The following is a 14,927-nucleotide window of genomic DNA, read 5'->3' as shown; positions in this document are numbered from 1 at the left end:
GAAATCATCTGAAGTCACGGAGACAGGACTGTGTGTGTGTGTGTGTTGGTGTGATTGTAAGTAATTAAGTAAGTTTGCATTACTAAACATCTGTTCCACTTGTTTGCACCACCAATTAAAGGCCTAGACCTGTGTTAGTAAAATTATTTTAAAAAATCCAGCTGTCTCATTAAACTCACTAAAATGGATTTTGCAAAGACTTCGCCAACAAAAGAATTTAAATGTAAAAACAACAACTGGAGGTTAAGCGGCTCGACCAATAACCAGAGGGCCGGCAGTTTGATCCCAGTCTCCCCCATTCCCTACCTCTACCCAATCCCGTACGGAAGTGTACTTGGGAAAGATACTGAGTGTGTGTCTGATGTGTCATAGAGAAATATGACTGTATAAATGTGTGTGGGTGAATGGAAAAACTGTACTGTTAAGTGCGTTAAAACTCTATATAGATCCAGACCATATTTAACTACTCAGCATGTCCTGACTCCAAATACATAAACACATAATGTACAATCATGCATCTTCTCATTTAACTCTCAGAAATATGACTTTAATGTGAAGCTAAATGTTCATTTTCTTTTCTTTTGGCTCTGTTACATTACTGTGACCCTGGCAGGGGAGAGGCTACATGTAGCTTAAGGGAGAATGGAAGGTAACATTCAGCAGGGTCGCTGAATCCTGGCACATTCATCTCTGATAGACTGAAACTTGTTTGATCCTCTATGAAGTTGCTTTCGAGCAAAAGCACAATGTACTTGTTTTCTAAAAAGATGGAATATGATTCGTCATGGCAACAGTGTGTGGCTGTGAGCTGTTTCTAATGGTGTCTTGAAAACAGTGGGAGCCTTTGTTTTCCAGAAGGCAAAGCAGCAGTAGAGGAGAGTGTGGGAGCTTCTGACTGTGCAAAATACATCAGTGGGTTTAGACGTTTCATGAGCGTTAAATGTGATGGGTAAAAAATACACTGGCATTATCCCTCAGATGCTGAACTAAGTGAATTAGTTTAGTTTATTTTTCAGTTGTCAGTTTATAACACAATCTTTTTCAAGTTTAACATTACCCCTTTTTTCCTGTCCCTTTCATCCAGATTGCTGAGGCACCGAACTCGTTCCTGAATCGAATGCTGAACAGAGACACCATCACAAGAATAACATATAAAAGTAAGTGACTTTGAAGAAATCTAAATGTCGAAACATCTGTACCACTTCTTGTTGTTTACTGTTCAGTAAACCTGCAACTTGGTATTGGGCTGTAAGCTTAGCCCTCAAACAGATGTACAATTTACTGTTCTCTCTTTTTATTGTTTGTATGCTGGATGTTGTGTGCAGAGCTTTTAATTAACAGTCTATGGTGAAGAGTGAAGTTTGAAAACTTTGTGTTCATCCCACCTGGTTTATCTGAAATTAGTTCATAGTCAATGTTTTTCATGAAATGAAACTGAATTTTCTTTATTACTGTTCGCGTGTTTTCATAGTTATCTAATTCAGAGGTCTTTTAAGCCATCAACACAATCTTCAGTCCCAAGTTCACAACTTTTCAAAACAAAGCTGTAATTCAGCTTCATACATAGCATCGCAGAAACAAAATGAACGTTGTGCTTTTACTTTGTATACAAATTGATATGAATGCTGCTGCCATGGAGATTTGTACCTGCGACACCGTTGAATGTCTGATATGATGAAATAAAAAATGTAGCAGCGATTCAGAGTCGTGGTTTTACCCAGCTTCTGACCACTACTGTAGTTTATCTGAGGATGTAGTAGAAGACATGTTCAACTCGGGCCACAGACTGAAGGCACACTGCCCCGCTCAAACTGGCTGCTGCAGAGCACCCTGGTTATAACAAAAATTGTAATATTGTGTGCAAATTGCATCAAAATCACATAGCAACAAATCCATCAAGTTTGAAGATAATCGGATGAGCGCTTTTTGAGAAAATTAAAGGACAGACAGATATACAGATAGTCTGGATAGTAGGATACTGCATCTCTCTCAACACAGCCCCATGCTGACTTCTTCAACATGTAAAGACCACAACAACCGTGACCGCTTAACCATTCGGAGATATCGTGGGCTATGATTGGAAAAGTGCTGTTTGAGGGAGGACTATACCAAACAGTAAATTGTTCAACAATCAAATAGGCTTTACTTTAACAGACGCTTTGCTTTTTGTCTATCTCCAAGCATCATTTTTTAATTTCAAAGGGATAGTTCAAGGGATGCTGCGGAACGGGGACGATGAGAGGCCTGCATGAGAACTCTTGATAGCTGGAGGAGGATGTTGGTGAGGAAGCATGGTAGGCAGCAGTCGACAGCCGCTCTCCCGAGGTTTCCCTCTGCCAGCCTGCCATGGTGCAGAAGCAGCAACGGCACAGAGATGGCCCGGGGCTATCTTGAAAAAAGAGACAAATAATTGGATTAATGGGGGGAGCAGTGAGTGGCTGCATAAACACACTGACCCCTTGTGGCAGGGAGGAGTCTCAGAGGCACTGAGCGGCGCAAGAGGCTGCTGGAGAGGGTTGGTGGGGTTGCTCCTCCGGGTCCAGCTGGAGGAGCTGAAGAGGAGCATGGATTCTGACAGCTGTCAAAACTCCCTTAGATACACCATGTCACACCCACTGACACACACACACACAGACACAGAGTCGCACACTGCCCCCTCAAGCTTATGAGTCCTTAAGCACATCCCCTCTCAGCCAGTAATGCTGCCTGACTAACTCTTTTCTAAAAGCACATATGTGAACACATCCACACCATCCAAAGAGAATTATTTATCTCAACCACACCATCAAAGATCAGTGATAGATCTGTTCTTCAGCTTTTGTAGGTGGAGGCGTAATAGCACATAGAGCTGAACAGAGAACAGGGATTTGCTCTTCTAGGTTTTTCATAAATGAATATTATTTTGATGAGTACTCTTTACAAGATGCAGTATGTAATAGTGATGCAGACCACAATAGAATTTGCATTAAAGCTGCAATGGTCCACCACATTGACCCCATCAAAAATACGCAGCCCATTTGTCAGCAGAGGCCCAAGAGATGACAAGTTATTGGGACCATGCTATTGAAGTGTTAAGAGGAGGAGAGAGAGTTGCACTCTAATAAGAGTCCGGACAGTAGAGAAAAGAGCTTTTGTGGTGCATCAACAGCCCGTCATTCACAGAACAGTAAATGATATGTGAAATAAGAAGTGGGAGACAACCTTTTGAAAGATGAGCTCAGTGTGTGATGAGGGGATGTGGGAGGGTTAGTTTACTGTGTGCAAGCTAAGAGGAGGATATAGTCTATTAAGTTCCCCCCCAAAAAAATACTCAGTGTTTAGTGACCAACATGATTATTGAAATGACTCCTCATGCTATATGCTCTTGTAAACGCCACAGGTCTGTATAATAACAACTGCGCTTAAAAAAAACATGTTTTATTTGCGATGTCAAGGAGAAATAGTACACTTACCACAATCCTCAGGTATAATAGCCACGTCTCTGATTGGTGGAGCTCGCTGTTAATATGGAGATGTTTACCACAACCATGGAAAAACGTTCAGATCTTTGAGTGTTACTACACTAGCTTGTTTAACTATACTCCATATGAAATACTATGCACATACATACAAGGTACAAACAAAACCAGCCTCAAGTATTTTACTTTCCTGAGAAAAAAAAAAGAAACTTGCCAAGTTAGACTGCCGCCTTTACAAAATGTGATGTGCCTGCATGTGATGAACAGTCATGACACTTATGACACTTTATACATTAGATGATGTATCAGACATTGTATTTAAACCTTTAAGACAACACTGTTCTAGCTCTAAAACATAAATCTGCAGCATATGAATAATCTGAGATAACTGTCTGTATGTGAAAGGCAAATTCTGTCGAGTGTCAGGACTCAGTTGTGCTAATATTTTCCAGAGTTCACGTTTGAAAACAGGTTCAGTGAATTACATTGTTCTATATATTTGTCTCCTTTACTTACTGATCAAAACATTCTGTGGTGAGAGATTTCGGTGGAGAAATTGTGGCTTTTGACAATGAAGTGCCCTCAAACTGTGACAGGAGGTCAGAGACGAGATCCTTTTGACGCAGACGGTCGTCCTTGCTTCTGATATGCTCATCCAGGGTGCGTTCACAAAGTCCAAAAAAAAGATATCCATAGTGCCTATCTTCTGCAAAGTCAACACATTGCACGACACAGCGATGGTGCAGTTTTGGAATTAGCAGAAGTAATTTCTCATTCTTCAGCTCTGGAAACTTGGTTTTACGCATTCTCTTAATTGCAAGTTCAGAGCCATCTCCTCTCAGCCCCAAGAAGACTGCAGTTTGATGGCTCCCGTCCGCTATGTGAAATTCCTCATCATTGATGTAAGCAACGTTTCCAATCCTGGTGACTTTACTTGCATCAGTCTTTAAGCATTGTACAAGCTTCTGAAATTTGGGTTTCCACCTTTTGCTCATTGAGCTCCTGATGGAACTGTTCGATCAGTGGGAGCATCTTTAGCCATATTGTCATTCTCCTTCAGAAGGTAAATGGCACTGTCCCTCTTTTGTTAGACAACAGCAGCCACTAGCGGGGTCATATCACCCTCCATCTCAGTGCAGTGGAACCTTTGTTTGATGTCATAGTCCTCCCGTAATCTTTTGAGTAGCTTGAGGTCATCTTTAAGCGCACACTCTATTAAAGGATGAGTTGCCGGTGGAGAGTTTCTCCGTCCAATCTCTTTTCTTTTTTTTTCAGTGTCAACAAACATTTATTAATAATATCTGATGATGGAAGATCTCCGGAGAAAGTCAATGCAGAACAACCTGTGATCAGTGGTTTGACAACTTGTACACTTTTTTAAGAACAATATTCATGTACATTGAGAGACGGAGATAAAGACTGGATACCGCCTGCAGTGATCTGCAGGAGGTGACAGATGGATATCAAATCGGATACAGTTCTTGTTCTGAGGGACACAAGGAATATTGTGGCAGAGTTTTACAGCATAAAACACTGGATTAAGAAGCTCCCATGTTCTGTAATTAAAAAACAAATATAACAAAACAGGCCAGCCCTGAAACTGGAATGTACACCATATTTTATCATCAAGTGGATTATGTCATAGAATGCACAAAGAAAATAAAGGAATTGGAACATTTAAGTTTATAAACCCTTAGTTCGGGGAGTGTGACTGGATCTGCAAGTGATACTCCTCACAGCTTTGAATGAAGAAGTGGAACAAAGGAAAAAGATAAGTGACATGAAGACTGGTCTGAACAGCGGCTCACTGGTAGACTGGTCACTCTATCGTAGAAGCAACCACATGATCTGTTCTTTGGCAGACTGAAGAACCTGTGTGACCGTCTGCTCCGTCAAAGGCACATCATCCCCTCTGAGAGCCACACGGTGCACAACTTGTTGCGGGTCAATTTCCAGGATCACCCCTCCGTCCACAATCTCGTCCACAGCCAGGAAGAGTCCCTCCATATTCTCCAACAACGCCCTCCTCTCAACATTTTTCCTCAACATCTGACTGAGCGAATCAAAGAGGCAATTTAGAACAGCGATGAGCATGAGCTCATTTTCATGTGAGCTTCCAATCACATAAAAGAAGAGGTCTATGTTGCTCTTGTAAACAACAGTAAGACCCTCGAGTAAAGCTATCTCACTGTCTGTCCTGTGTGTTTTTTTGAATACGTTCTTCTCAAACGCCTTCTGCTCCTTCACTGTTGGGTATGTATCATCATAATACTTGGCATACAGCCTGTCTCCGTCGTTGTCCAGGATCAGAACTGCTTTCACGGTGTAAAAGGATGGTTCCAGTATGGGAGAATCCATCTTGATAGCTTGGTTAGCAGTCCTCCGTCCAATCTCTTGTAGATTATCCATTTCCTTGCTTCAGATTTCTTGTGGGCAGACAAATATCAATATTATTAGGGTCTGAGCACCACTGTCTCCTGCATGAAATTATCATCAAAGCATCAATGTTATACAAGAAGGCTCCTTTGATGACATCAAAGGAGCCTTTGCACCCATACAAGCTCTCGTACAGGGGCACGTGCATAATACCTTAAACTAAGATTGTGGCCATGGTAAAGATTTTACCTGCTTGGAATCACCATGTTAACATAAACTGGAAGAGCCACAGTGTCTGAAAACAGCCACTGTATGTAAACCTTTAAGTCAACACTGTGCTAGCTCTAAAACATAAATCTGCAGCATATGAATAATCTGAGATAACTGGCTATGACAAAAGAGATTTTACTCAGTGCTGGTCCAGAAGAACGGATGGCTCAAGCACTCTTCCACTGTGGGTCTGGCCTCTGGGTTTGTTTTGATCATCCTCTCGGTGAGATCCTTTGCCACCACATCTTGAACGTTGTCCAACGTATACTTCCCCTTTGGAATGTTTGACTCAAGCTCCCAGAGTTTACCATCAAAAGGATGGTGTCCACCGGAGAGGATGAAATAGATCAGCATTCCTGCCACCTGAAAAGTCAGCAAAGCAGTTTAATCAACAAAATATTTTGTTTCACTTCAATCATAAAGAGAATACATGCAACACAAATACTAACCTGTATATCTGTGCTCGAGGTGTATCGTAAGTAACGCCCTCCTGTTAAAGTCTCCGTGGCTCTCCAGAATTCTGTTCCTGGACTCTCTGACTTATAAGAAGTTTGGTCGTCTGGAAAAGGTCTGCTCTTGCCAAAACCAGCTAATCTTGTCCTCCCGTTCACATCTGTGAGATAAATGGAGTAGATTGATGCAGTGAAAATTAATCTGTTATACCCATAGACTGTATATATAAATGGACGAAGCGTCCGCGACGTCACCCATTGGTTTCTGCAGAGGGTGAATGAAGCTAGTAGGAGGCGTTCCTTCTGCGCCATCTTGCCGGTGCTGACTCCTCCTCGTTCCTCGCTGACCAAACAATGGGCAAGGACGAGCAGCGTGACTGCTGACTCACAGTTTAGCGACGGCAGACGAGCTCTAGTTTCCTGGTTAGCTCAGGCTACGGCTAACTGGCTACTCGCTACATGCTAACCGGGGAGCTAACGGCTAGCCGAGACATGCTAACGGCGGAGCTAACAGCTAGCACTGTGCTGTGACCGGATGGTGGCAAACTTTACCATGAACGAGCAGTAAGTAACCTTGAAACTATACAACAACAAAACCTATTTATTTATATATCATCATAATCATATGCTTACATGCCTCAAGTGTTTTTTAATGTGTAATTTGTATAAGTTACCGTTTATTTAACAAGTCTAATGAATAGATTGAAGCAAGTTAACTCCAGTCGTGTGTTTGTGACTTGATTTTTTATTTTAATAAGTTAATATAACACCAACGTTGTAAACAGTTCTCATATTAAGAATAGGATGTGGAGTGTTATCAACAGCTCTGTGGGAGATTATCACCTTGAATATTACAGATGAGGTACAAAGACATTTTATCTGTTTGTAAAATGTTTTATTTCTTTCAGTACTTTTATCCAAAGCGACTTACAATATGTGCATTTAACCATCAGGGTACAAACCCAGCACTGCAGCCCCTGATGTCCTCAGCATTCACTGTGGCAGCAGCAACATGCTGGAGATCTGCAGCTTCAGGCTGGTCAACATGAGGATGACCGGCAACAGCTTCATGTGTTCCTCCCTTAACTAAAGATGGCCTGCACCTGTTTAAAGTTGGCTCATTGCTAAGTGTCATGGATAATGGAGTTCATTTCTATATTCATTATGGTTGGATAAAAAAATGAACATTTATTAGAACAATGTTTATCTTTTGCTTTCTGATTTGATACACTTTAGATAAGAACCCAGTGTTTTATTGTTCTTCTTTGCCATAAGAGACAGAACACGGTCAGCACAGCTGTGTCCTTCAGATTGTCTGTACCTAATAAAATGATAGGAAACAAAAAAGTATGGCATTATTGTCGAGGAAGTGATACTTATGAACAAAGTTTGTGTCCTTATTTTCTGTGGATATTCAACTATGTATTTGAATATGCTTTTGGATTAAACTGTGCACTACCACGACAATGAATGTACAGTATGGAGTTCATTCACATTAAAAGTATTGCATATATTATTTAATACATTATGTATTATGTGCAATACTTTGCTTTGACTGTAAGTAATGAAAACACTAGACAAACATTCAACACAAATACACATATGTTAAGTCATACATGTGCCAGGTTAACTCCTTAACAACTTTTACATGGTAAAAATAAAAGTTTATTACTTCAAAGTTCATCAGATCATAATCATTTCAGCTTAGGAAATAGGTTGTGTACATCAGCCTGAGCTTCTCTATGTGACTGTCTATTCTAGTAAAGTTACACTTCCTATAATTTATTTATAATTAACACAATAATTCAGTGAAGTCTGCCTAAGATTAACGATGTAAAAACTGAAGGTAGCAGACACGTTTAGTTTTCACTGTAACACGTTACAACACAACACCAATACTCTGAATAAAGAGCTTTAGGAGACGTTATGCTACTTTAAACAGCTGCTCTTACAATGCAGATGTGACTTTAAATACTCAGGGTTCAGTTGATCACAGTAAATCTGTTTCTGCAGAATAAGAATCTGTGTCACACAGTCAAGTCAAATGGGATGGTGAGTGAAACAGCTTTATATAACATTAGTTATGATACGTGGTGAAGCTAATTCTCCGGACACGTTAGCTCCGGACACACACAGTCTCCTCTCTCAGTTTAAAAGATTCATCACCAAACTCTACCGCTTCTCTCTGCTGAGGCGATCGGCGCATCCCGGTGTGTGTAGATAAAAACTCCCGTTCGGTTAGCATCCTATTACTGGTGGTCTATTGACTGCTGGTTAGCGTAGCTAAGCTAGCGAGCCTGCTACAGAGACACCGGTACCTGGGAATAACTAATTACACAACTAAATAAAAGACTAAACTTCACTTACCACAGAAGCGGGAGCGCAGACACCTCTAGTTGCTCCGTCAGGAGAACCAGCAGCTCTTCAAACCGTGTTACTCCTCCGATGTGTGGGTGGAAGCCTCTCCATGGTCTCAGCCTGTGTTCACTCCATTAGCCTGTTAGCTCTGCTGGAGACAAGCAGACACCAGGCTAGCAGTGGCAGTCTGTCGACTTTACTGTGACGTCACGTGAATTTCAAACCTCTTTATCGCTTAAACGAGGGAGTTAGAATTAAATTCACCCCCCTCAGAGTTATCTTGAAAGAATAACCTCGCGATTGAGACTAAAACTAAATTTTGTACCAGGCTGTAAACAGGTTTTATTCTGCTCTAAAATCGGGCTTTTTATCATGGGAGTCAATGGGACTTTTTTGCTTCTGGAGCCAGGCGTAGCGGCTTCCCATGGAACTGCAGCTTTTTTCACTTCCGCATCGGCTTCATCGCTCAGGCCAGGATGTTGCCCCTTGGTTATACCGCATGAATTCAAATATTTAGTAAATTTTGTTTTGTTATTCACAAATTCACAAATTCACAAGTCACATTTCAGTATAAAAAAGACAATTCGTAGACGTCACGAAGTAGTAATAACAACATGATTTATTACAAAAACAATACATGGAAGTAGCTTGATGCCACCCATCACCTGAATGCTTTTGACATTTTCCTGGTGTCTGACCTGACAAGTCAGACCCGAATAATCTCCTGTCTGTATGTGAAAGGCAAATTCTGTCCAGTGTCAGGACTCAGTTGTGCTGACATTTTCCAGATGTGATTTGAAAACAGCTTCAGTGAATTACATTGTTCTATATATTTGTCTCCTTTACTTACTGATCAAACCATTCTGTGGCGAGAGATTTCGGTGGAGAATTTGTGGCTTTTGACAATGAAGTGCCCTCAAACTGACGGAGGTCAGAGACGAGATCCTTTTGACGCAGACGGTCGTCCTTGCTTCTGATATGCTCATCCAGGGTGCGTTCACAAAGTCCAAAAGAAAGATATCCATAGTGCCTATCTTCTGCAAAGTCAACACATTGCACGACACAGCGATGGTGCAGTTTTGGAATTCGCAGAAGTAATTTCTAATTCTTCAGCTCTGGAAACTTGGTTTTACGCATTCTCTGAATTGCAAGTTCAGAGCCATCTCCTCTCAGCCCCAAGAAGACTGCAGTATGATGGCTCCCGTCCGCTATGTGAAATTCCTCATCATTGATGTAAGCAACGTTTCCAATCCTGGTGACTTTACATGCATCATAGTGGGGCAGATAATAGAAAATTTGTGCAAAATGTGATACAAGCACCAAATTTGGCATGGTGGTTCCCAAGGGTCTACTTAACATATCTACCTGACGTGCCATTCAAAAATCCAAGATGGCGGCCATTTTTCAAGATGGACGCCGAATGCGTCTGCCGAAAATGGTTTTGCTCAAAGATATGCATCTACTTATTGGATTTGAATGATCTTGGTGTCAATTTCTATGTTTTCTTGCATGCTGAATCTAATTGTTTTACTTTCACTAGCATTCTAATACTGTAAATGGTAGAAAATGAACACTTTATATAAAATAACAACATAACACATCAAATAATACTCCTAATACTTTATTTACACAATATAAACATTAAATATACACATTTTGCATTAAGATACTTAGCATTTGGAATCATGTTATTCTGGACGGAAACAAGATCGAAAATAATAATAAAAACCCTTAATACTGTAAAAATCGTCCTTCCAAAGCAAACTATTACAGTGGTCCACACACTGGCACCAACTTTCACTGCTGTATATGTATCACTACAGCTGACTTACACAGCTGCAGAGTGCAGTGCAGGTGAGCCCTGAACGAAAGCATTTGCATCTCCGGTTGCAGCCTTTCTTCCAGGAACAGTGGGTCAGTTCCTGACAGCTGGCTGCAATAGGTGGAAGCGTTGTCCAACAGATCTGCCATATGTCTCCCTTCCGATTCCATCACCAGTCGGCAGGACTGACGACTTCTGGATTGGTAACTGTTGCTTGACCCCATATGATACCAGCCTGGTAAGCAGCTCGTTTTGCGTGTTCCATGAGGGCTGCACTGGTTGGTGGCATCGCATCATAGGACCTCTGCTTACGTGCAAAGAGATTCAGCCTTGCCTCGTCAACACCGGTGGCTGAACTTGATCTGTCATACATGACGACAACAAAGTTCTCCAGCTTCTGCAGGTCATCTTCAGAAACCTCTGTTGGACAGTTGCTGAGTTTTGTAAAGGTTTCAGAAACCTCATCACAGACTTCCCATGTCAGCCATGCAGATTTCTTTCCCTTCCCATGGAAAGACAAGACCGTGTCACAGCCTGTGAATGCATGAAAATACAGGATCCCACTGGCTTTCTCAGGTCCTATTGCAGAAACTACCTCATGGACTGGTATCCATCGGGCATTGGCTACCTGCCCAAAGGCAATCCACATTTTTTGAAGACCAAGCCTCTGCAGGGATGGCAGCTTAGACACTGCTATGATGAGCACGTCAGTGTCATTGGCTTTGATGACAAGTGACTTGCTACCCTCTGCAGTTGCATCTCTTCCATGTACAAATATACGGGTATCAGCTTCTTCATGACAGCATGGGGCCAAAGCATCGAGGGATCTGTTTTTGTTGCTGATGACATCTTCTCCTTTTGTCACGATGACCATACTTGTGGTTCCAGCCTGACATATTTTCTCTGCGAGAAAGTGGAAGAGCTCAGTTTTGTTGTTGTCATCCCGCAGAAAGCTTCTCAAGTTTGTTGGGGTCCTGCTGGTACCAGTCACTCTTCTTCTGATCCCCTGACCTCTTTTTGACCTGGTTTCAGATTTCAGACTAGACTTCTTGTAAACATCAAAGATGACATCGACTCGCTTGAATTTGGTGCCAAAGGATTCCACTCTTGGAAGGATGTCTTCTTTTGCATAGTCATCGAAAGTCTTTGGGCTGCGTGGAGGCAGGGAATTGATGAGCGCTGATCCATCAATGATGATGGTGTCTCCCTCTGGTTCGCTGTCAGGCAACGTCACCAGTGCCTGAAGAATTTCAGTTAGCTGTGACTTCTGGCACATACGAAGCCTGCCATTGTCACTGAGAGATGCAGGTGCTGACTGGTTCTCATACTTGAAGAATTCTTACAAGTCACACTGTCTGTTTTGGCAGATGAAGATGAAGATGAGATGAAGAGCCGGGAGAACAAGTGACAGTCATCTTTAAACCCTTTCTCCTTGGAGCTGCTGGCTGCCTGCTCGTGCTTGAAGAAAGAAGCCTTGTTTTTCTTGATTGGCTGATAGAATGTGCATTCTTCTTCATTCTCCAAGGCCTCCATAAATGACTGGAACTTCTCCTTGCCTCTCTCGTGATGACTACCAACTAGTTCAGCTAGTGCTGGATCTGCAATGTTCTTTGTGTCCAGCACCAGCAAATCAGCAGACTCTTCTTGGAAAGGGTTGCCCATCTCTTTTATCAATCTGAACAGTGCCTCCACCTTCTCAATGAAAGATGTCTGGGCACTTAAGGTCTGTTCATGGTGTTTGGTGCTGATGGTTGCGTCTTTCACACCAGAAATAGCCTCATATGCACATACTAGATGACTCACTTCAGGTCCAGCCACCATCCATCTCCGAAGTGCCCCTGGGTCCTCTGTTAGTCCAATGGCTCCTCCATCACCCTTGACTGCGGCGTTGTTCTGTTCATGGGCTTGGTCAATGGCCATGGCAGAGAAGTCCCTTCTGGACTTGTGGACAACAAATTTTCCTTTGTGAAACTCTCTGGCTACGTCTTGATGCTGCTTCTCAAGAGACATCATGTCTCTGAAATGAACTGGAAGCCACCGAGCATAATTTACATTGTTATTCGCGAAGAAGTAGGGGATCAGTTCTGAGAGTGCTTCAGGGTACAGGTCGAAGTTTCCTTCCCTGAAGGAGCGTATCAACAGGAGCACGACCAGTTCCATATCCAAAACCAGATCCCAGAACTGGAATTGTGGACGCTCCTCAGGCAAGTGAAAATGTAGAAAAAGACTGATCTAAATAGCCAAAAAGTGTGAAGTTATTCACTTGTGTTTTTTGAAAGTAGAAAAATTTGAATCAGCATGCAAGAAAACATAGAAATCGACACCAAGATCATTGAAATCCATCAAGTACATGCATTTCTATGAGCAAAACCATTTTCGGCAGACGCATTTGGCGTTCATCTTGAAAAATGGCCGCCATCTTGGATTTTTGAATGGCACGTCAGGCAGATTTGTTAAGTAGACCCTTGGGAACCACCATGCCAAATTTGGTGCTTGTATCACATTTTGCACAATTTCAGTGAAAAATTGCTGTTATCTGCCCTACTACAGTCTTTAAGCATTGTACAAGCTTCTGAAATTTGAGTTTCCACCTTTTGCTCTTTGATTCCCAGTCCTGTGCTCCTGATGGAACTGTTCGATCAGTGGGAGCATCTTTAGCCATATCGTCATTCTCCTTCAGAAGGTAAATGGCACGGCCCCTCTTTTGATAGACCACAGCAGCCACCAGTGGGGTCATATCACCCTCCATCTCAGTGCAGTGGAACCTTTGTTTGATGTCATAGTCCTCCCATAATCTTTTGAGTAGTTTGAGGTCATCTTTTCTTGTTTTTTCTTTTTTTTTTTTATAGTTGTGGCCACACCTACTTTTAATGTTAAAAAAATGTCTAGTTGCTTTAGGCACAAAGCAACTAGACTCCGTTTCAGATTTCACTTTGGATAAAATGTATCACTGTTAAACAAGAGAATAATTGTTTCCTTTTATCGAGGTAGAATACAGTGTGAAGAAAAACCCAAACTGTCAGATACCTGGATGAACTTTTGTGTATCACCTTCAACAAAACATTAAACCTTAAAAAAAATACTTCATAGCAAAACGGGCTAATTTATTTGTATTTCTTTGCATTTTGCAAATGTATGTGGCAGACTGTTCTACATAGTTCATGAACAGAACCAGACCGCAAAATCTGGAGCTGGTTTAACCCTTACATCGGGACGTTTTTCAGGCCAAGGACCCCCAAACAGGTGGAGAGATGGAGCAGGGACCCCCTACTATATATATTGTATAAAATGATGTTTTATATTAAACTGGGCCTAGTGCCATGTATAAACATAACTACCCTGATATTGTGCATTCAATACTAAGCTATTCAAATATTACACGGGTTCATATATTCATGTTTTTAATTTAAACATGTGCAAGGTACAGAGTTGCCATGCCACTGCCATTTATAAACATACAGTGGGTACGGAAAGTATTCAGACCCCTTTAAAGTTTTCACTCAAGCTCCATCCATCCAAGATTAGATAAGTTGTGTGCTGCCCATCAGGGTCTGACATCTCACTTATGTGGGAGTATGTGTGCCGTCCACAGATAGCTTGAGGATTCACTCTCTTCTACATGTATGTTTAAAATAAAAACATGAATCTGTGAACTACTTTAATAGCTTAGTGTTGTATGCAAGATGTACAGTGGGTACGGAAAGTATTCAGACCCCTTTAAATATTTCACTCTTTGTTTCATTGAAGCCATTTGCTAAAAACAAAAAGGTTCATTTTATTTCTCATTAATGTACACTCAGCACCCAATCTTGACAGAAAATAACAGAAATGTAGAATTTTTGCAAATTTATTAAAAAAGAAAAACTGAAATATCACATGGTCATGAGTATTCAGACCCTTTGCTCAGTATTGAGTAGAAGCACCCTTTTGAGCTAGTACAGCCATGAGTCTTATTGGGAATGATGCAACAAGTTTTTCACACCTGGATTTGGGGATCCTCTGCCATTCTTCCTTGCAGATCCTCTCCAGTTCCGTCAGGTTGGATGGAGAACGTTGGTGGACAGCCACTTTCAGGTCTCTCCAGAGATGCTCAATTGGGTTTAGGTCAGGGCTCTGGCTGGGCCAGTCAATAATGGTTACAGAGTTGTTCCGAAGCCACTCCTTTGTTATTTTAGCTGTCTGCTTAGGGTC

The 14,927-nt window shown here is 41.7% G+C and overlaps 2 protein-coding genes across 2 annotated transcripts in view; one reads left to right on the top strand and one right to left on the bottom strand.

Annotated features, from left to right (window-relative positions):
• ca10a (carbonic anhydrase Xa) overlaps positions 1–14,927 on the top strand; it is a 288,939-nt gene that overhangs the window by 248,273 nt on the left and 25,739 nt on the right. Inside the window, exon 6 of the mRNA XM_061094461.1 lies at positions 1,085–1,157. Coding sequence (XP_060950444.1) covers positions 1,085–1,157 — 73 coding nt within the window. The remainder of the gene's footprint in view (positions 1–1,084; positions 1,158–14,927) is intronic.
• On the bottom strand, positions 5,228–5,829 carry LOC133027873 (coatomer subunit zeta-1-like). The gene has a single exon (XM_061095015.1). The coding sequence runs from the start codon at positions 5,814–5,816 to the stop codon at positions 5,283–5,285; it is 534 nt and encodes a 177-aa protein (XP_060950998.1). The 5' UTR covers positions 5,817–5,829; the 3' UTR covers positions 5,228–5,282.

This window comes from Limanda limanda, chromosome 21, assembly GCF_963576545.1.
Source record: "Limanda limanda chromosome 21, fLimLim1.1, whole genome shotgun sequence".
NCBI classification, from domain to species: domain Eukaryota; kingdom Metazoa; phylum Chordata; class Actinopteri; order Pleuronectiformes; family Pleuronectidae; genus Limanda; species Limanda limanda.
The sequence above is the reverse complement of the archived record's forward strand: the minus strand, read 5'-3'. Positions and strand labels throughout refer to the sequence as shown.

What these genes read in the sequence shown, in the direction of transcription:
- LOC133027873 (XM_061095015.1), bottom strand. Translation starts at nt 5,816, where the DNA reads ATGGATTCTCCCATACTGGAACCATCCTTTTACACCGTGAAAGCAGTT.